Source organism: Eumetopias jubatus, unplaced genomic scaffold (genome assembly GCF_037043125.1).
Source record: "Eumetopias jubatus isolate StellerSeaLion01/CBP00866 unplaced genomic scaffold, mEumJub1_p1.0 scaffold_2, whole genome shotgun sequence".
Lineage (NCBI taxonomy): Eukaryota > Metazoa > Chordata > Mammalia > Carnivora > Otariidae > Eumetopias > Eumetopias jubatus.
The window spans coordinates 48,099,129-48,121,798 of NW_028274808.1; the positions used below are offsets into that span (position 1 = coordinate 48,099,129).

The 22,670-nt window shown below is 38.7% G+C and overlaps 1 protein-coding gene and 1 pseudogene across 2 annotated transcripts; one reads left to right on the forward strand and one right to left on the reverse strand.

Annotated features, from left to right (window-relative positions):
* Positions 1-1,032: 1,032 nt before the first annotated feature.
* Positions 1,033-22,419, forward strand: BNIP3L (BCL2 interacting protein 3 like). Of its 2 annotated transcripts, none has more exons than XM_028114256.2 (6): positions 1,033-1,207; positions 8,092-8,275; positions 12,675-12,747; positions 17,445-17,548; positions 17,682-17,831; positions 19,592-22,419. In XM_028114256.2, exons 1-6 carry the CDS (start codon positions 1,108-1,110, stop codon positions 19,638-19,640), a joined length of 660 nt encoding a protein of 219 aa, XP_027970057.1. In that variant the 5' UTR covers positions 1,033-1,107; the 3' UTR covers positions 19,641-22,419. The 2 variants fall into 2 exon arrangements, with proteins under 2 accessions (XP_027970057.1, XP_027970058.1); XM_028114257.2 differs by lacking the exon at positions 1,033-1,207 and adding an exon at positions 7,131-7,345.
* Positions 8,393-8,511, reverse strand: LOC114217543 (U4 spliceosomal RNA; annotated as a pseudogene).
* Positions 22,420-22,670: the final 251 nt, after the last annotated feature.

The following is a 22,670-nucleotide window of genomic DNA, read 5'->3' on the forward strand; positions in this document are numbered from 1 at the left end:
ATGACTTAAAAATTAATAAATATTGTTGGGTCAGTTGACTACCCAATTGGGAAAAATTGAAGTTAATTAATTTACAACACATCAAAAATAAATTTCAGATGGATCAAGGACCTAAATATAAAATTAAGCCTATAAGAAGATTAGAAAAATTTATAAGGAATAGATTTAAAATCTTGGTGTGAGGGTGTTCCCAAATCATATGAAAATAATGTTTGATTGCATGAAAATTTTTAACTTTTTCAGTGAAACAAAGTTAAAAGACAAGTGACAGACTGAAAGAAATATGTGCCACACAGACCAAGGAATGGACAAAGACGTGGTTATATGAAACAGGTGTAGCGTTTAGGAATATAGAGTAGCTTACTGTCTGTCACCCACGTATAGGGAACATGACTTCCGATGTCAAGTCCCAGAAGTAGGTAGATGATGGAATTCGGGTGGTTATTTTCTTCCGTATGTTTTCCTGGAATTTTCCTTTTTTTTTTTTTTACAATGATCACGTGTTACATTTGTAATTTAAAATTAAAAAAAAAATCTTTAACAACTAAAAATTCTGGCCTGCCTTACATTGTTCCCTGTTTGGAGTATTAATGTATTGCCAGCTTTGTTTTAGGTTTATGACAGGGAGGCGCCGGGGTTTTTGCTTCCTTTGTGTCACCATGAAACCTATTACAGAAATGAATCCTTGCAGATAGTGAAAAAGGAATGCTCAGGGATTGGCTAAAGCAATGTTGGTGCAGATTTGGGTGCCAACATATGAGCACCTTAACACTTCCTCATTACACATTTCTCCCTAACCTCTATCTCAGTTCCAGCTGCATAAGTCACTCCAGCAGGCCGGTACAAATGACACGCAAGAATTCATTCCAGGTGCGCGTGTCAGCATGACTCCCGCGTCTCCAGGTCCGAAGCTCGCCTGGGAACGCCCCCTCCCCACCCCGTCGCTTGTTGTGTTGTCGTCACGTGGCCGGAGCGGGCCCTGACGTCAGGGGCGGGGGAGGGACTGCGCAGGAGCAGAAAAGGGGGCGGGGGACTCGGCTTGTTGTGTTGCTGCCCGAGAACCAGAGGCGGTCCTGCTGCGGCCACAGCTCTTCCAGCAGCCTGACAATGTCGTCTCATTTAGTAGAGCAGCCGCCGCCCCCGCACAACAACAACAACAACTGCGAGGAAGGTGAACAGCCTTTGCCCCCGCCAGCCGGCCTCAACAGTGAGTGGTGGGCGGGTGGGCTCGGTGAGGAGGATGGGGGAGGAGGAGCTGCTCCGGCCGCCGCCGCCGCCGCCGCCGCCGCCGCCGCCGTCAGCTCCGCGCGGGGGGCGGGAGGAGAAGGCAGCCCATTGGCCAAGGCTGAGGATGTGCGGGTGACTGACAGCTCCCGTCACCTGTCAGGAGGAGTTGCTCCTGTCTTTCTCTAGCCCTGTCTCCCCTCCCTCCATGGGGTCTTGGTCCGGGGTCGCTTGGGTTGGCAGTTGGGGAGGGCAGGTGGGTGGGAGGAGAAGGGGGGCGATCCGATCCCACCTGTGGTGGGCCCCTGAGCAGAGCCAATCGGGGCGCGGGGGGGCGGGCCTTGGGGCGCGGGGAGCAGGGTGGGCGGAGCGGGCGGCGGCGGAGGGGACGTGGGCAGGGATGGGGACGTGCAGCGGGGACGCCGGGGGATGGACGCGGGCGGCGGGCCGAGGGGAGGGGGCGGCCGGGGGACGCGCGGGAGGTCAGGTGTGCGGCGGGGCTCGGGCCTGGCCCGGCTGACCCCACCTCTCTGGGTCGGCCTTCCTTTAGGGCTCAGAATGTGAGCCCTCCAGTTCCCTTCCTTTGTTACCACACAGGCTGGTCAGGAAAATCATTTGGTAATTTAGTGGTTACTTGTTTCACATTGTGGGTGGGGGGGTGAGGAGGCTATGCTACTTTTTTTTGTTTGTTTTTGAGAGTTGGCTCAAGTGAGTTTTTTGGTTTTGTTTTTGAAACGATGGAGTTGTGTGCCCTGAAAACCTTTTGTGAACAGCCTCTTGAACCATCCAAGATTGCATAAATTGTGGAATCTGGGGCAATAAATGTTCAGGAACGGGATTAAAACCACACGAATACGGTCGGGCGCTTGGAAGTTAATGTGCAGCATTTGAGTTACGACCAGCTACAGTTGCTTATCATAACAATCTGGTGCTCAGACCTCTTGTCCTAAGGTTTTTCCCAGTTGTCTTGAAAAGCTCAGTCTTCTTGGAAAGGTTCTTGCCTAACCTTTCTGTAATTGATCTCATGAAAGAGGCAGTTGGGACAGTTAGCAAGTGGCCAGATGAAATCGTCTAAAAATCGTTTGGATGCTTAAATGACATTCAAAGGCATTGCAATCTCTTTCATAAGAGGGACGTGTTCCAACATGGCCTAAAAATTATTTTAGGGAAAAGAGTTCCTGTCCCCTCCCACAAGATGGGGATAGAATTTGAGTATTTTAAGATATTTTCATTGCTTATTGCTGCTGTTCCATCTTTTGATGGATAAATTTTTCTTAAATGTTCAGTTTTTGAAACTCAAGTGTCTTCCGTTCTGGAATTTAAGATTTATATGTTATTTCCCACAGAAAGGATTAATTTATGTATCTTTAAACGTTATCTGTTTCATGTATTAATGTGCACTTAAAACGCTACTTACCCGTTTTTAGCATACTCTTAGAAGCATGGAATTTTAGAATGGAAAGAGACTTTAGAGGTAACTGTCTCTGTTATTTACTGGTAAAGAGAGCAAGAGTAAGGTGTGTTGTCCAAGTTCACAGCAGGCTAGGACCTAGAGCTGAGATTTTTACTTTCAGATGATCTAGTGTTCCTTTCAGGACGCGTTAGTGGCCCAGAATCCCCTGGTTATGTGTGTTTCCTATTCTCTCAGTAAGCTGTTCTTCCTAATGTACAGAGGTGACCTGCCTATCTAGCTTTTTAGTGTACTGTTTCTTGATTGTACTCACCGTTTTCATGCAGTACTTAAAAGTTAGCTGTTTGGTTAGTATGCATACATGATTTCACAGGAAAAAAAGGAATTTTAGTTTCCTTTGCACACCATTTAACAAAAACAAGAACAAATGGGGTTGAGCTGTCTGTGATTGTTTATCTCTGTGTCTGATAGACCTATGAGGTATTTGATGTTTTTGGCCAATCAGTTGCTGCTACGTTTGTATTAGCTCTTAACCGAAGTGGAAGAACACACAGTCTGTGTGTGATTATCAAAATGTTGGCTTTGGGAAACCTGCTAGACAGAAAGTATTTTGAGTAGGGTGAGCTTTGAAAAGTTACTGAAAACCTTTTAGCTAGTGCCATATTTAATTTCTCCTCTCTTGCCTTTTATTCTTTTGTGTTTTCAGTTCATTATACAACGGTGGTTTAAACAAAACAAGAAGCCTTACTGATTCCTTCAAGTGATTTTTGGGCACTAGGCAAAACAACTTACTCAGACATCTGATACTACCCAAATTGCTGATAAGTTGAAGTTCTTTGTTGGGTAAAGTTGCACAACTATGAAACACAGGAGATGAACTCATTGTACAGATTATCTGTGGTTTGGGATTTTTCTTCAGTTCAGGGGTCGACAGTTTTAACAGCAAATTATTGAAATATTTGGAATAATGAAACTTTTTTTTTTTTTTTTTTTTTAGTTTACCATTGTAGGGGAACCGTTCATTTTCCTTACAAATCAGTGGATAAATATTTGAACTGCTGGCAAAGTTAAAATGACATTTTTCCAGTTTCCAGTCCTAGTTTTATTCTTAAGAAAACTAACAAGTTACTTAAGAATATTTGTATAGAACATTTATGCTATATAATTTGGTAGGTAATATAAGGAAAATCAAGGTAGCAGTAAAATTCTTGTTACTATTTAATGTAGGAAGTACAGCCTTTTTTTTTTTTTTTTTTCTTTTTTAAACATCTTCAACCATGATGTACTTGCTTCCCCAGTATGGTGAGAAGGCTTTTAAGGCTATGGCATGTGAAACTTCACTGCTTCATGATACTGTTTTGAATACATAAGTAACTGGTGTGTAAGTATCCACTTGTGCAAAATGACCTTTTTTTTTTTTTTTAGAAGAATGTTGGTGACTGTTCTTGGTCTGGATTCCAGCATCAAGTATTTGAAATAAAATAAAGACTTTGAGGAGAGAACATAAGACATAATGGAATGTGTTACACCTGGTTCGGATAAGAGTTATACATGGGACCTTGGAAAGTTGTGGAAAAAGATGAGAACTACTCTTCTTCCTTCTCTCCCTTCCTCTACCCCTCAGCTCTCCCACTCCCCTTCTTGCAAGAGGATTGAACTAGTGATTATAAAACTATAAAGAATATATACAGCATACAGTCATGAATATAATCACAATTACTGGACCAACCTTCACGATGTACTATATTACCAAATGTAGAAGTGTGATTCTCTTACCAATTCTGAACCTCTTAGCAATTCTCAAAGACTTAAACTAGAAAATATCTCCTGTATTGTGTATGTGTAGAGTCTGGCATAAGAGAATGCTTCTCGGTTTGTAAGTAGTCTTTTAATATAATGGAGAGAGCCTGCAGTTTTTAATTTTAAAGTTTGATTATCAGGAAGAGAATTCACTCAGATTTTTTTCCACTTTGTATTGCTTGGCCAGCACAATCCTCATATCTTGTCTTGTTTCCTTTCCAAGTAGAAGGGGACTTTGTGAGAATTGGTAGAGTTAGAACATCAAGAAATTCTGAGGCTGTAAATCAGGAATGAACTAGGTAATGAAAAGAATGTGCAGTCCATCTATTGAGAAAGACAAGTTTATTTTTTTTTCCATCTTAGTCAAAAGATGAAGCTTTTAATAATCTGTGTGCGTAACTTTTTCTGCAATAATGTTTATTTCCATAGATGATCTATCTGGAAGAGAACTTTTAAGGGAAATCTACCTTTTTAGGTGTCTTAATGCACATTGTCAAATTATCGTCTATTGAAGACCTGATTGTGCTAATGGTTAACCTTGACATTTAGATAATGGTTAAAGTATGGTATGTACTTATGATGAGATGCAAAGCAGTTGTCTAAAAGAATAACGTAAGGTAATATACATTGACATTGAAAGAGATCTATAAGTTGTTAGGTAAGAAATGCTTCTTACAGGGGCGCCTCGGTGGCTCATTCGGTTAGGCGGCTACCTTCGGCTCCAGTCATGATCTCAGGGTCCTGGGATCGAGCCCTGCATCAGGCTCTCTGCTCGGTGGGGAGTCTGCTTCTCCCTGTCCCTCTGCCCTTCCCCCTGCTCATGCTTGCACTCTCTTTCTCTCTCAGATAGATAAAATCTTAAAAAAAAAAAAACGCTTCTTACAGAAAAATATAGTACAATTCAATTTTTGTATAAAAACAAAAGCAAAAAACAGAACTGTATTTCATTGAAAAAGCTCTGGAAGTTGACATACAAACCTTTTAAAAGTGGTCTTTGGGAGTAGGAATGGGAGATTGGGAGGAAAGGTGTTTTTACTTTATGTGTGTTTATTTTCAAGAAACACATTTTTGCAATAAATTTTTTAAAAAGATAGAGTATAATTATAGTAGTGGATAGTACATAGCAGTTACCCTGTACTAGTGACCTTATTTTTCACCATGCTTTATTCATTTCAACCTTCTAACAACCCTGTGAGGTAGATACAATTATTATCCCCAGTTTATAGATGAGAAAACTGTTAAGGGGTTAAGTAACCTGTCTAGGGTGTAACAGATGAAAGTGGTAGAGTGGGAGTCTGCCTTCAGTCTGTGCTCTTAACCACCCTAGTAATATATGCCAGATAAATATTGTCTGCCTTAAGTAGAAATGACTTCAGTTATGCTAGATGTGAAGCCAGTCACAGAGATCGGTTTTACTGAGGTTTTCCAGCTATGTCTTCTCAAGTTCCTAGGTTATGATTGCTCATATATTTTTAATGCAGAAAGTAGAATTTAGATATTGGTTTGGAAGTCCTTTAAAAAAGTAAGGTCTGGAAAAGCTGATACTGTTACAGCCAGTTTTCTCTTTGATCAGCTACTTGAAGTGAACATTAACTGTATTTTAGGGTAGACTGGCTTCCACAGAGACCCATGGGAAAACCCTGGTTCCTTAGTTCTTCTATCAGAGCAGCTCAGGTCTTTTGTTTATTTTACACTTTGGGCTTCTGTACAAGAAGAACTGATTCCATTGGCTTAAAATAAGTTTGACAGTCCTAGAAAACAGTTAAACTAGAAAAAAATTTATCATATACCTCTTTTTCTGTCTCTTTCCTGTTGAAATACTTTGCAGAACTCTAAATTTAGGGATGCTTTTGGCATACTTCTTATATACTCCAGAGGCACTCCAAGTATTTAATTAAATTACCTTTAGTGTTAAATCTGTCTTAGCTTTGCTCTTTGAACTTGTTAATACATTTTGAGTTCTGTCTAGTCTGTGTCCATTTTTGTGTGTAGAATGAGGTCATAGAGATGTCGTACAGCTGTGTTGTTTGGCCGTACGGTCCCAAAGATTGGGTGGTGGTTATAGGACTGTTGACACCCACTGGGACTGCCTTAGAGGGAAAGGAAAGAAAGGGTAACTTCGTTTTTATTTAGCAAACACTGTTCTAAGTACTGGACAAATAATAAGCTCTTTTAACTAGTGGATAGCTGAATATCTCCCACTTTCTGGGCACTTTACCTATGTCCTGTGTTTAATCCTCAGAGCAGCTCTGAGAGGTAGGGGTCTGTATTTTTATATCTCTGTTTTACAAATGAGAATACCTAAGCTCAGAAAGACAGGCAGAGAGTAGGTGGTGGAGTCAGATTTCCCGCCAGGTCTGCGTTTGAGCTTTTCCTTCATGTAAGGATGATGTTGAGTTCACTTTGGATTTAGAATAGTCCTCCCCTCCCTGAGAGTGCATTTTAAGGTTTGAGCCTCATTTGATGGTTTTTCTGATTTACTGATGGAAGACTGGCCACAGAACTCTAATGTTCTGCTGAGAGTTTGGAGGAACGGCCCTGTCAACCTGCTTGGTTATATTTTCTAAAACAAAATTTGTTATACAGAATGGAAATTAGGAAGAAAATTCACCCATGTTTCCTTTTGTTGTGACGTTGGTCTGTTGGCTACTGTTACCAATTCTTCTTAAAATTAAAGCACCTTAATGTGTTCAGCAAACTCATTGAGCCAATAAATAAATATTTTCAAGGGCTGTCCAGATTACCAGGGCCACATCCCCTTTCCTGTGGCTCCACCCTCTTTGACTGTTGGCCTGAGAAAACCTCAGTGTCTCCTATACAGATGCAGTTTCTCCCCCAAAACCAACAAAGCTTAGTGAAACCCTAAGAAATAGGGAAGTCGTGGGAGAGAAGAAAGGACAAGTCCACAAGGTATGGTTAATGCATAGGGGAGAGGATAGAAAGGGGTGAGGCATAAAGGAAAGGAAGGAACTAATTTGTGGGGTAGAGAGAAAGCTTTTTTCGGATTTTTTTTTTTAGTATTATCACCGGATTTAATTAAGAGCTAGATGCATTAATTTTATGCTGCACATTTGTACACAAATTGAAAATTTTATGATTGGATTTAAGTTTTCTAGGAGCTTCTAATTGTGCTAATTAGGACAGTTGTTAACTTACTTAGATGACTCTTAAGAAGTTTCTAAGCCACAGGTTTATTTTATCTGTGGGGAGGATACAACTAAATAGCTGAAGTAGTGGGAAAAAATACATATATATATTATGTTACACATATATAATTAAAATGTTAAAGATAAGTAGTAATAAAGTAGCCATTTATTTTCTGAAAAGCAATCTCAAAGTTTTCAGTGAAGTGCTTATCATCTATAAACTAAGCTTTAACTAGAGAGAAAATTGGCTGAAAGACACATTTTCTAAGACACTAGTTGTAGAATTCCAGCTTCTTCTAAATTGGTTGATTGCGTGAGCTACTTCAGGAACAGGAACTATATATATTTTTAGACTTCTGTTGCTCCTTATTTATTTTCTTCAGAATACTCTTGCATTTGCTTTGAGGCAAGACCGAATTCTTATCAGAATTCACCACATTCGCATCTGTGTGCACATGACAGAGTTTGGTTCTGCTGTGGTTAACTTAAGCTATCTGACTTGTCCAACAGGTTCCTGGGTGGAGCTACCCATGAACAGCAGCAATGGCAATGATAATGGCAATGGGAAAAATGGGGGGCTAGAACATGTACCTTCCTCATCCTCTATCCACAATGGAGACATGGAGAAGATTCTTTTGGATGCACAACATGAATCAGGACAGAGTAGTTCAAGAGCCAGCTCTCACTGTGACAGGTAAGTGAGATCTATACAGATGAGTCCCAAGGTTAATTCCCATTAGAAAAAATAAATCTGCTTTCATTTTCTTTTACAAAATGTGACTCCTGATTTGTTGCAGCGTGTGTATTTAAATCAGATAGCTAATTGACAAATACTTGAGTGCCTGGTGTTCTTCCCTAGATTAAATCAATTAGCAATAATCGCGCCTCGGATAAACCTCATTGGCTACGATACTGCCACTGCGCAAAGCTTCCCTAGATTAAATCAATTTCCTTATTCAGATTGTATCATTTTTTTGATGTTTATCAGTTTAAAAGTCAATGGCATAAATGTTTACTTGTAGTATTAAACTTTCTCCCTTTTTCCTTTGTGTCCTGTTTCACAGATCACATGCTGCCAGTTACGTACTGTCCCCCTTCTAGACTGTGAGGCTCCAAAAGGCAGGGGTCCTGTTTCATCTTCTTTGTACCCTTGACAGTCATGGTGCTGGTGCATAGGAGACACTCAGTAAACGTTTGGGTCCTAGAAACTGCAGGTTGATTGAAGTTATAGTAGTATTTGCATGGTTGGAAACAGCAACCAGGGTCTGCAAAGATAGTTAATTTGGAAGACCATTCTGTTTCTTCAGAGGAACTTTTATTTCAGACCTCATTTTTCTACATTGGCCTTGGGGAGAGTAATTCCACTGGTGAAGGGCTGCTTTTAGTGAAAGAGTAAGGATACAGTGGTACGTGTGAGTGGGCTGACGGTGAGTTGTTCGTTTATTTTGCAGCACAAGCTTTGTTTTTTTCCGGAGGGCTGGGTGGTATACCTGATACTTCCTAGACTGGTGACAGCCATACTGTTAGCATTATGGGATACTGGGTGATCTTTTGGTTAACTAAGAATTAACTGACATTAGTCATGTAGAAAATGCAGATGCTCAAGGCAAAGACTAAGGAAACACTTAAAATGTATACTAAAAATAAAAGTGATAATCTCTAAGGGATGGCATTATGGATATTTTTCTTCTTCTGATTATTTTTGTACTTTGTAAAAATTGTGTATATAGCATATTTTATTTGTCAGAAAAAGTTTCAAAAGAGAAAGAGGAGTTCAGTCATATTTGAGGTTCCTGCATATCTTATAATCCACTGATGTTACCAAGGTAGCAGAGCCCGGTTTGCTGGCCCTGGCACACTGTGCGCCCCCACCGCCCCGTCTCATCTCTGCCTGTGTCCCTGTGCTTCTTAGGAGCCTGGTATGGCTGTGGTTATAAGCAGAAGCAGAGCAGATGGCTCTTTGCTGAGCAGCTTGCCATTGATTCCAGTTGCAACAGCATTCATCTGTCTTTCAGAATGAAGTTTATATCCTATTACATTTATATTATGGGACTTGTAATGGGTTTCTGAAGTTTTCTGCTTGTTCTGGACCCGTTTAGAAGTCTTTTACTATACATTCAAGTACATGGCCCTTGATCATTGGTATTGATGTGTCTCTTAACCTGTTGTTCACTTGCTGTTGTCACTGAGCAGAGAAAAAGTCATCTTACTTCACTTGTGGTTGTAGTTACACTTGTGATCGAATATGAATTTACCTTCCCGTGATCACGTTTAAGTTAGGTTTCTAAACACGTGAAGCAAGGCATGGCATGTGCTTTTGAACACTTTTCCTATCCCTCAGCTTCTGTATCTTTAGGCTCTGGGTTCCTGGTCATCTTTCAGAGAAGGCCTGCAACTCTAGCTCAGTAATACTCTCCTGTGCCAACACACCTTAACATTTTAAAATGTCTTCAAAATTCCTGTCATTTGAGTTGCCATGCATCTCTATATTTGAAGTCATTGAGAAGTGTTTTTTGTAGGTGGAAACATTTTAGGACTGTTGGATATTTATCCCAGAGCTAATTTATATATACAGTGACCCTTGCACAACATGGGTCTGAACTACACAGCCATGTGGATTTCTTCACATAAATCCAGTATAGTACTGTAAATGTAGTTTCTCTTCCTTAGGAGTTTCTTTCACATTTTTTTCCTCTAGCCTGCTTTATTGTAAGAATACACTACATAAAACCTATAACATACAAGATACGTGTAAATTGACTATGTTATCTGTAAGGCTTCTTGTCAAAAGTGGTTTATTAGTAATTAAGTTTAGGGGGGAGTCAGAAGTTATACACAGATTTTTAACTGTGCAGGGTTAAACCCTGCATTGTTCAAGGGTAAACCATATTTTCAATTTAAAAATTATTCCAGAGATACATTTTTGTCACTGTAGTGGTTATTAGAAGATAATCCCTTTGTGTTTTACCCTATTGCAGGAGTTCTCAACCTACACACTAGATACACCCAGGGAGCTTTTAAAAATACCAGTGTACAGGCCACATCCCTAGAGGTTCATATTCTCTCGTCAGGGATGGGGTAGAGATGTGAGGATATTTTAAAAGCTCCCTGGCTAATTCTAATATGAGCCAGGATTGAAGCTCTAATGCATTCCATATTGTTAGAAGTAGTAAACCGTTTACCAGTGAAATGTTTAGTATTCTTCTAAGTGAGATTGGTGCAGTGATAGAGGGAAGAAGTAGAGCAGTGCTTCTGTAGGGTTCTTGCCTATGTCATTCTGCTGCCTTGACCTGCTCCTGGCTCTGTGAGGCTGACCCTTAACTTGATCTCTCTGGCTGTGAACGCAACAGTGTTATGTGAGCATAATGACAGTAAACTGAGGACAACAAGAGTGCCTCCTTCCACCTGGTGCCTGTGCTCCAGCCTGAGATTTCTAGTTCAAAAGCATCTCTATATGTTAACATTGTACACATGCTCATGGTAGCTTTAACAGATAACATCTACTCCTTTGAACAGGTTAAGCCTGGAGCGTTTTCATCCCTACTTCGGTTTAGATTTGGTGGGGTGGGGTGTGTAGTGGAAAATCTAGTGACCTGCTGTGGTTACACAAGGAATCATTGATAAAGTTAAGAATAGAACTTACCAGGTTGTTTTCATCTATCATATCAAGTATAGTTCGTGATCATGTGTTCTTGTCTAAAAGTTTATCTGTAAATTTTTGTTTCTGGGAATATATTTTGTACTTTTAATTGAAGGTTCTGTATTCATATATATGCTTATATAATTCACTCTGAAATATCTGAAAGCAAATATTTCTGAAATAAGTAGAATGGTGGTTCTGGTTCTGGTCTCCGTACTCCTTTACATTCCTAAAAATTACAAGGATCCCCAAAGATCTTTTGTTGATGGGGGTTATATATATTGATATTTAAGTATATCAGAAATTAAAAGAAATTTAAAAATATGTATTCATTCAACAGTAATAAACCCATTACATTTCAGTATGAGTAACTTTTTAAAATGAAAAATAACTTTTTCATAACCAAAAAAAATATTAGTAAGAACTAGTGGCATTGATTTACATTTTTGCAAATCTCTTTCTTATCTGGCTTAATAGAAAACAGCTGGATTCTTATTTGCTTTTGCATTTGGTTTGTAGTGATAAAACACATCATGTAGCCTTTGGAAAATTTCATAATACACAGACTAAGAATGATAGACATGACAGAATAAAAAAGGCAAATAAATCATAATAGTATCATGAAAACAATTTTAACCTTGAAGTCCCTTTGAAAGAGTGTTGGGGGAGGTGTTTGAGAAGACGTGACCACAGTTTGACCCTGGAGCTGGACTTGGGCAATTGGAGGCTCCTCATTCCTTCCCCTGTCCTTGGAATGTGTGTTCTGCTTGCCTTCATGGCTCCCAGAAGCTGCCTCAGGAATACAGCTTTGAGACAGAAATGTGGTGTTGAGACTGTTTGAATGGTATACGTGACTAAACCCAGTTAAGACCTCTGTATAAACTTTTAAGATGTGGCAGGCAGGTGCCATCTGCTCACCTTACTGTCACGCCAAGACAAGCCTCGTCTGTAAATTCCCTTGCTGTTTAATGCTGCCACCTACCACCCTGGAGTGGCCTGCCTCTTTCCCTCTCCTTGCCCTCCCGTGTGGGGACCGGTTTCAGATTACACCGGGGAAGCTCCTCAGGAGGCTGGGAACCAACTAGACTCTGAAAACTGCTTTCACGCTTTGAAAATCACTGGCGATGAATTATTAAATGATGAAAGAACTTTGAGAAAAAGAACCCGAAATTAAGTTTCTGAATTTTGAAGATCTTTGTACCTTTATTGGAAAAAGAATAAAAAAGAGAAAATTTATCCTTGCAAAGGAATTCATCATCATCACAAAATTCCAGAACATTTTGGGAATAAGAGTGCTCAATTTCATTTGTTCTTTGGGGTCAAGATAATACTTTTTGATTTGCCGCTTTTTCAGAGCCGTACTACTGTAACTTAATTTTCTAATTTCCAGTGGAGGTTAATTTACTTGACAAAATGAGAATTAAAACTAATGGCTAAATTCTTTCTCTTCTAGCCCTTCCCCACAAGAAGATGGGCAGATTATGTTTGATGTGGAGATGCACACCAGCAGGGACCATAGCTCCCAGGTGTGTGCGTGTGCTTGTTTTTCTGATGTACGGTAAATAATTAGGAATGCGAACTCTGTGTTTTGCTAAAATGTATTAAAGAATAAGAAGACTTTAAAAAGTAGTTGGAAGCTGGTATAAGTTCTTCAGTTTCTGATTTTGGGAATTTACTTGGGGTGATAGAGCCCTCGTTATATGCCTTTGCAGCTGAGACTTTGGATCCCTCTCACCCTAACAGAATTGGAAAATTCTTGTCTGTAATGTATCATTCCAGTATTCCAGGCTAGTTTCTTGAGTTTATAAATAGAAAGCTGAGACAGATGTTTTATTTAAGGTCACAAAATGAATGAAAAGGAAAGTTGTAGAAGCAGGCGTGAAAACTTTTTCTGCATTTGACATCAAAGCAGTGACTTTTGAGACGAATTTCAACAGCTAGAGATAAAATTCATGTACATTTTGCAGGGTTCCTTAAACTAAAGAAGGTAAATGTAGTTCACTAGGAGTTGACATTGTCAGTAAAATAGATGGCTACAGTATTGAAAGCATACAACGATTAATATTCTGAAATTTACGATAAGTAAGTAATTGTTATTAACAATTTAAAATGGTCATAGCTGGCCCTTTACTGTATTGATGTGTCAACTCGCCTAAAAGTGCTAGAGTGCAAATTTGTGAGGACCAGAACCATTGTCTTTTTCTACCGTGTTCATGGGCTAGCAGAGTATTTGTGGAAGGAATGTTTAAATGCATTCAGACAGAAATTGCTTTATGGGGTTCTCCCTGTATAATGTCCTGTTCCCCTTTTGCACTTGAAATATTGTGCATGATATGTTGGGTCCACCCAGTATTCTTTCTGTTTCAGAAGGCTGCACAGTTCCTCCCTGCTTCTTCCATATTCTGTTGGTGCTGTTCTCTAAAATCTACAGATCAGATATAAATTTATTTTATGAGCTTTATATTATAAAGAAGGCTCTCATGTACAGAGATGTTCTAACTGCAGTTGTTGAATTGCTGGCTAATGTATGTCAGTTTTGCCATGTGCATAAGCTATAACTAATGAAGAAGAAAATATGTAGTTTCCATGACAAAAGTGTACTAAGGAATCCCAAGGAAGAGAAATGAAATTAATTCTTTGCTCTAGTCTTTCCTGAGGAAGATGTCCTCAATTCATATTGACTATTTGAAAATCTAGATTAGCATTTTACAGAATGTGTTTCGAGGAACATTTGCTCAATGGGAAGCTCCATAAGATAGTTCTGAAGTCAAGTTAAATGGAAATAATACAGTCTCTGGTCTCTCCCCCCCTCCCCCCCGCCCCTAGTGGTCACAGCACGTAGTAGCATATTAAAGGCTCTGACAATTCCTGCAGTAGAAGAATCTGTTTAAACCAAGTGTTTCCCAGGCTTATTTGATCTTAGACCTCCCTCCCCCTCCACACATACTTTTCCCTCCTAATAATTTATCTAACAACATAATAGAATACTCTGATAAGTGCTGTCTTGATTCATGGAGTGGCAGTGTACAATTAGCCTTAACTGATAATTTAAATGGAATTGTAGAGCTGACTGAGTTCATCCTAGAATTCCAGAGGAGTTTGTGAAATTCAGGAGAGAAAATGTAACATTTTTGGCTTCTATGTCAGATTATGGTAGTATTGCTACTGTGGTCCCAATTCAGAAACTAGTACCTAAAGGAACATTAGTTACCATCAACATTGTTGGGTAAGCCACATAACAATCAGAGCAGTCCATTTAAACATGGTTACATCTTTGGAAAAGCAGTTTTAAGTCCCTTAAGAAAAATATGTTCTTTTAGAGTAAGACTTTTAATGAGTAGGTTTGATTTATTTAAACTTTCAAAAAGCCTATTACATTGCTTTTTTTAAATTGCAGAAATGATCATTTAAAAATTAATAACTTTAGGTTTTAGGAGGGTGGATTTTTTTCATGAACGAGAAGTGAGCTTAGGGTTAACAAATAGAAGCATTTACCATGGGACTGTTATGGGACTTGCTCTTATCAAACATTTTTGTATGTGTCTATATGAGGAATATAGAATGTTTTCAGCCTTTTCTAGGAGGAGGAAGGAAAGACACTAATATATATCAAAATATTCTAGGTGCTAAATTTATTTTTAAAAAAGATTTTTCCCACTTTCAATGTTCTCAGTCTAGTAAAAGAGGTGATATTAGCCCTGAGGACAAATGGGAGAAGTGGGGCTTTGTCTTCATTAGATTACTTATCTAAGATCACAAAGCCAGTGGGTGATAGAGCCAGGATTGAAACCAGGGCTGTCTGAGCCTGCAGCCCCTGTGCCTTCTAACTAAAATAAGTCCATGCACGGGGTTGATTTCAGGAGAGCTCACAAGGTCATGAGGATGAACTAAGACGTGCCCGGTGAATTATGGTATGAGGAAGCCTAAGGTGTAATGCATTTAGGAAAAGGATCTTTCAGACTACACTTTTATGACCGTAGTCCTCAAGAGTCTGTATTATGGCAGCAAATAGACTGTGGAGGTCTCCTGAAGTCATTTTTGCAGTGTGTTTCTGGGACTGAAGGGGGCCAGCACAGTGTTGGGTATCACTATCACTGATGCAGACCGAAAATGTCCTCCCTTTCCCCTGATGTAAAAACTGGGGTTTATGGACCCCATTCTGTGCAGTTCAATAGCTGCACGTAGAGACTAGAGAACTTGACATGGGCCAGGGAGGGAAAATATAAGTGCTTTGAAGGGAAAGGACTTGCCCATGAGAAGAGGCTAAAATAATCAGAGAAGGTTTTTGATTGAGTTAAAAGCATGAACCTTATTTAATTAGATTAAGTACATTTTTACCATATTAAGTGCATGTTTCCAAGGATTGGAAGGTAATTTAAAACCTGAAACTGGCAAATTTAAGATTAATAAAGGGAAGCACACAGCAGTAGTAAATGAGGATAGCATAGGATTCTTGGTTCTTAAGGTAAGCATTATAAACTGATTTGGGGAATTTGTTTTTACTAGTAGTCCAAAGATAACTTTGCTTCACTCAACTGAGAGAAAATGACATCATCTTAAAGTAAATTAAGCCATACAGTCTTACTACATTTTCATTCTCTTTGAAAGTAGGAAATATTAACCTTGTTCACAAATTTAAACCTCAGTCTTTGAGGAGTTTTAAGGAGAGACACATGAGACCAGAGTTGGAAACTAAGCAGAAGTGACATGCAGTGTGTTGAATATTGTCAGATATTGTGTGTACACAAACTGATCTATAAGTAAATTGTAACAACTTATTGTTTTTGATTTAAGATATTTTCAGATTTATTCCACAAAGAGCCAACTCATGATTCTGAGTAATCTCAATACCCAATGGAAAAAGCTTAATCCTAAAGGCTACATTGTGTCATTCAGTGGAATTTGCCAAGTCCAGCAGAACTAAATAAGAATGATACTACCAGAGTAGCAAAAATGCACAGGGATTTTACTTTCTAGTTTGTTAGTCTCTAGAGATAGGGAAGCCCCTTTCACTCTCTGAATTACCTTTCTGGAGCACTTAGTTCATAGAGAACTAGTCTGTCAAAAAGAATCACGTGATATAAAGCTCTGCATTTCATAGCTACCTACCAAAAAGAATGAAAGCTTTGGTCAAAGAGTGAATCCTGTTCAAACAAAGTAACAAATCAAAATAGTTCTTTGCCTTGAGACCCTTGGGTTTGAGGTCCTATCATCACATTCCTTAAAGCCGAGTGAATATTGCTGTCATTTTTAGGACTATCTCATTCCTGTGGGTTCTCGTGAAAGAGAAGCTATTGGGAATTTTGCTTGTTCTCGGCCTGAAACTGTAGGTTATCATTAGTAAGAAAAAGGACTTCGTTTCATTTACCTGATGCAAAAAATGTCAAATTCTAAGTCAGTATAAAATAAATGATTCCAAAAAACTTTTGGCTTAAGTAGTTTTGAATAAACCTTGGGAAATGTTTAGATAGTGATTTGTCAAAAAAGATGGAATCTCCTTCCAGGAAGTAAAACCTAATGCTTAGGAGTTGGGGACTTGAGAGACAGTTTACCCAGTTTAAATACTGGCCCTGTCTCTTACTACTTACAGAACCTCAGGCACTTACTGAATTTATGTCTTCATTTCCTCATCTGTAAAATGGAATATTGGTAATTCCTGTTTTTATGGGGTTGTTGCCAGGTAAAAATGATTAATGTATGTAACGTGCTTAGAATGATGCTTGTCTCTTGATAAATGATTAATAAATATTATTATTTATTTCCTCATCACATCTCCCACTTGTTTTCTCATCACTTTATATTGGTTAGCATATATGTTTGGAGATTTTTTTTATTTTTAATAATGAAAAATTTTAAGTGTGAACAGAAGTAAAGAGAATGTTGCAGTGGGCCTCGGTATAAGTATCACCCAGATGCAACAGTTCTTAATCCTCTCCACATTTTAGTGAGCCTTACAGCCTGAAGTGCACTTTTTTCAGGTTCACATCCTACGCTTAGATAGAATAACAGTAAGGCCCGCTCAAGTTCTTTTTAAGATATTAAATGCCCTGATCTCAGATCATTAGGTCAGCCTTTTTATAAACCTGGCATGTTTCTTACATAAAAATTGCTGATGCACACAACCTTAGAGTTTTCATGTATTTTCTGTCTAGATTTGTCTTTTGTAGTAGGAACAATTGGGCTTCCTTTTTTTCTTTTTTAAAGTTGTAATTCTTCTTCACAGTCAGAAGAAGAAGTTCCAGAAGGAGAGAAAGAAGTTGATGCTTCGAAGAAAAGCGTCGACTGGGTGTCCGACTGGTCCAGTAGACCTGAAAACATTCCACCTAAGTAAGTCCTTGCACATGTCTTCTCAGGGGACATGGCAGACGCCGCTCCCGCTCCCCGGCAGCGGACCTGCTCGCTCCCAGGATGTTCTCAGCAAGTGAGTTTCTGACCACTGCCCCTGCCTTTCTTCCCTCAGGGAGTTCCACTTCAGACACCCCAAACGCTCCGTCTCTTTAAGCATGAGGAAAAGTGGGGCCATGAAGAAAGGGGGTATTTTCTCCGCAGAATTCCTTAAGGTGTTCATTCCGTCTCTCTTCCTCTCTCATGTTTTGGCTTTGGGCCTAGGGTAAGTACTGGTGGACTCCTAACGGGTTTTTCCTTCATTTCCTCCCCTGTTGTATTTACAGACGTAACAAATAGGCATGAAACAGTTTGTATTTGTTTTGCTTTTAATGTTTCAGTGTAAATAGGGAGAGCTTAAAAGAACTATTGAAGCTGATACACTATTGGTACACTGGCAGGCATTTTTAGTAGTGGAGTTTTATTTTTCTTATTTGCAAATAAGTTGTTCATGTTAATCCTCTCAATGGTCATCTTTAAGTGGGCTCTTCTATGCTTAATTTTTCCTTTTGCGTTTTGTTCTTATTTATGAATTACTCAAGATTAGCTAAGTTTTATTTTTATTTATTTATTTTTAATTTAAGTTCAATTTCGTTAGCAGACAGTGTATTATTAGTTTCAGGGATAGAATTTAGTGATTCATCAAGATTAGCTAAGTTTTAAAGTAAACTAACCTGTAAGTATTTAAATTTGGGGTTGATTTGAACATTTTTTTTTCCCCAGATGGGAAAATACACCATTTTATTGAATAGGCCTTGAGTGAAACTGATAGGTTGGTTCAGGATCCTGTTTTTTTTCTTTGTAGCATTTTCATTTATTCTTCTAAAGTTGGCCTTACATTTACCCAAAACTGATGAATTTTTCAGGAATGTCTTTTAAATTCTTTTTTTTTTTTTTGTCTTGATGGAGCAGTTGAGGAAATCCATTTTTGAAAGATTTTAAGAGTTATAAACACTAGTTATTTTTTTTTAAGACCTGTTATTCTCTTTAAGCATGTGCGAAGAATCATTTTCTCTATATAATATACGAAAGCTATGTGACCCTTATCTCCCCTATAAGGAGTTCAGCATATGGGTAAGGAATTTACTTATAGTCATAAACATGGAACCATACACATGACTTTTCCATAGACTTCTTTTGTCTTCCTGGGTGCTTGATCTGTTTTTGTGATGGTGAAGGCTGCGATCACAAACAACAGAATGGATGGAAGGGGTTTGTGGAGGAAGGGAGTGTGTGGGTGTTGAATGGGGTTGGTGTGAGGGCAGGCAGGAGAGGAATTTAAATTCCCCTTCAGTAATGACTGCACAGTAGTTCATTTGCCCTCAAGGACTTGGTTTTTATACCTTCTGATAGCCCTTCCTTTCATGAGTCTTCAGATTGTCTCGCTTGCTGGTGTAAGTGTAACTACTGTTATAGATGTGTGTGGGGAAAAAAGGATTTGAGAAAGTTGGTTTTATTACACTGTGGGGTGGGACTAGCTTCCTGTTTTCCTTAACTGCCCTTCTGCTTATGTTGTTTAATGGTAAAATACTTGCTTGGCACGGAAAAGTAATGTTAGGCCTTAATCCTGAAGCGTTAAGAGCCCACTGTAAAGCCCTGGCAGCTTTGTAATTTGGCGTGTTACTGTATTTTGTATGTGAAGTATCAGTAGAACTTTCTGCCTACTATAAGGGAACATGTCAAGGGAAGTTGGCTGTGCTTTGTTCTTTGGAGGGATCTGTTCTCTCTGGTTTTACTTCGTGTGATCACTGCCCCCGTGCTGTCCAGTCCTGCCTAATGAGTAAACATAATTACATAAAACCAGTTTGGCTGGCTGGTGACGAGTTTTAAGTAAGTCAGCAGTGATTTCAGTGTGTTAGGGAGCTGTGCACTTAACACCTTTAGAGACTTCTGCACCATGGAGTTGTTCGGTGCAGTTCGGCCTGTGGCCAGCAGGCATGCCGCCGTCTACACCGATGAGACATGATGTACTCTGTTTCCTTTCAGCATCTATATCGGAAAGCGACTGAGCACGCCTTCTGCCAGCACCTACTGAAGGGAAGAACAGCCCTGGAGAAGTGGAAAAGCGTGTGACCTGTGAAGTGGTGTATTGTCACAGTAGTTTATTTGAACTTGAGACCATTGTAAGCATGACCCAGCCTACCACCCTGTTTTTACATATCCAAGTTCCAGTAACTCTCAAACCCAGTATTTTATTCAAACTCTGTTGAGGCATTTTACTAACCTCATTCCCTTTTTGGCCCGTAAGACACTTTAGAATTTCCTAACAGAGTTTACTGTTATTTAGAAATTTGCAAGGGCTTCTTTTCCGCAAATGCCACCAGCAGATTATAATTTTGTCAACAATGCTATCATCTCCTTTTAGTGCCACCAGACTTAGACCTGCATCATTCATGGTATAAATTTTACTCTTGCAAGATAACTACCATCTCTCTCTTCAAATGAGATCAGGTTAGCAAATGATAGAACAGCTTTGTTGTTTTGTTTTGTTTTGTTTTTTTCAAGGCAAAGCAAACTTCCCTGAGCTTGAATTTATAGTTATTTAAAAAGAGAACAAGCAAAAAAAAAAAAAAAACAAGACACAAGAAAAAAAATATCCTGGGCAATAAAAAATTATTTTAAACAAGCTTTGGAGCCACGTTTTGTCTAAGCAGCCTCCTAATGGCGCCTTTTAATTTATAGGAGGCCAGCTACGTAAGTGATGGGTATGAAGTAGAATAAGAACTAAACTACATCAGCAGATTTTAATACTAGTGTGTTGTAATGCTGTCTTTTCTATGGTGTAGAATCTTTATTTCTCCTAAGGAATGTCTCAGGCCTAGAAATATATGAAATTGCTTTGGGGATTTGTGTGTGTTTGGTATTTTTACGTTTATTATCTTTAGCTGCATGTGAATTTTTCATGACTTTAAGTTTTTTTTGTTTTTTTTTTGTTTTTAATTCTTTTCTAAGAAGGGGCTTTGGAATGAGTTCCAATTTGTGGTATAAATACAGGCTTCTTGTTTTAGGAAGCGCCCCTTATACTCTTGAAGCCTTTAAACTCTGAAGATAATTATTTCAGAGTGATTCCAAGCACTTGTGCAACTTTGAAAACCAGACTTGGGTTGTGGGAACAGTTGACAAGGTTCTGAAAAGATGCCATTTTTTTTCTTTGGATCTCTCCCTTTTTAATGTTTACCTGCACAAGCCTCCCAAGGTGGTGCCTGAGACTGTGCGGGCACCGGTCATGTTCTCCCGGGGCCATCTTTTCAGTCGTGCTCAACTCCTGCAGTTCCAGAGCGCTCAGCAGCTTCCTTCAGTGACAGACTGTTTCTGTTTTGTTTGTTCGTTTCTAAAATGTGAAGCTTTAGGACCAAACTGTTAGAAAGCAGCAAGATTACCAGTTACTCCAAGTAGATTTATTGGATTTTGGAACACCTAGCATGACTCTGAAAGGGGATACTATTATATGTTTTATATATAAATAATTACTGTTTATGATATAGACATTACTATTGACTATTTAGAGAACTTCTCATTGTTAATTTTAAAACTGGCCATCTATTCATTAAATAAAGTGTATCAGGTTTGCCTTGGATAAGAACACTGGCAACCAGATTTGCCAGTTTGCAGAAACTAACTCTCTTGTCTTTCACATCAAGTTTTGTAAAATGGACGTGTTATAATGGAAAGTAACCTACAGATTAAACAAACAAAGTTAATTTCTGACTATCTTTTTTTCAGGAATATAGCTGATTATCTTTAAGAAAGATGATACATCCAAAATAGTTTTCTGAATTATTTTATGTTTTCTTTCTAGCACTTGATGCCTAAATAATTTTGGATATCTTTATGTTATACCTTGTTTCTATCTTATTCTCAAACCTGAGAACACTTGATTTGCCTTCTGTAACCTATTTATTTCAAGTGTTCGTATTTGGATTTCTTTTGGAAAGAAAGTGAATCTGACGGCCCGCTGATTTTGAAAAGCCTGAGTAAAATTGGAAAGGCTGATAAAGTCGAAAGCACTAAACTGTTAAACTGCTACAATATGCAACTCACATTACAATTGATATCCTGGGAGGGGAAAGTAAAATCAACCTTAAAATAAGAGCAACTTTTTTACAGGTAACACATTGCCCTCTTTTGAAACTCAGTAGCAATTCTGTCAGTAGTGTGGTTGAACTTGGGTATATTTATGATTTTTTTCAACATTGGAAATAAATTTAGTTCTGTCCTTTTTCTTAAAATATCTGTGAAATTTTGGACTATTACCTAAAACATGAATACATGATCACAGTAAAACTTCTCCTAAGATGAAATCATGCAGTATTTATGGATAGCCCTAACATATGGAATACATGTTTATGCTCCTACCCGGATTTGTGTTGAACAGAAACAGATTGCATGATTGGAAAGGAGACTTCGACAATTAACAGTTGACATTTTAAGATTAATGTTTAAAAAGCTTTATACCTGTTTACAATTTGGGGATGAAAAGGCAGGCTTCATTTTTCTTGATCGATGAAAACTGGCTAAAAATACTTGTAAATAGAATCATGAGCAAAACTGCACAAACTTGCACATTGAAAAGTGCAACAAGTTACTTTGCAGTAAAAATATTTACTACTCTAAAAAGTGAAAATTGAAGACTTAGCCAGTCGGATGAATTTTTAAGTGAACCAGTTGTTGAAATTATTGGAATTAACTGAGCCAAAGTGATTATGCATTCTTCATCTATTTAGTTAGCACTTTGTATCATTATATACAGTTTACAAGACATGTATAACTTGTAGCTATAAACATTTTGTGCCATTAAAGCTCTCACAAAACTTCTTCTGTCAGCATATCATTTTATGTCATGTGCGTGGCGTGGGAGTTTAGAGATGAGGCCTCACCTGGCTACACAGAAGTTTTCCATCACTAAGTTCCTCCAGTACTCCAGGGCCTAACAGTGTGCCAAGTGCATGGGAACGAATACTATTCCTGACCTCCTGAGTTCCCTCGCGGGGAGACCGTCACCACAAAATATTATTGATCGGAGAAGTGTGTATGAAGTATGATGGGGCCAGAGCATTCAGAACTT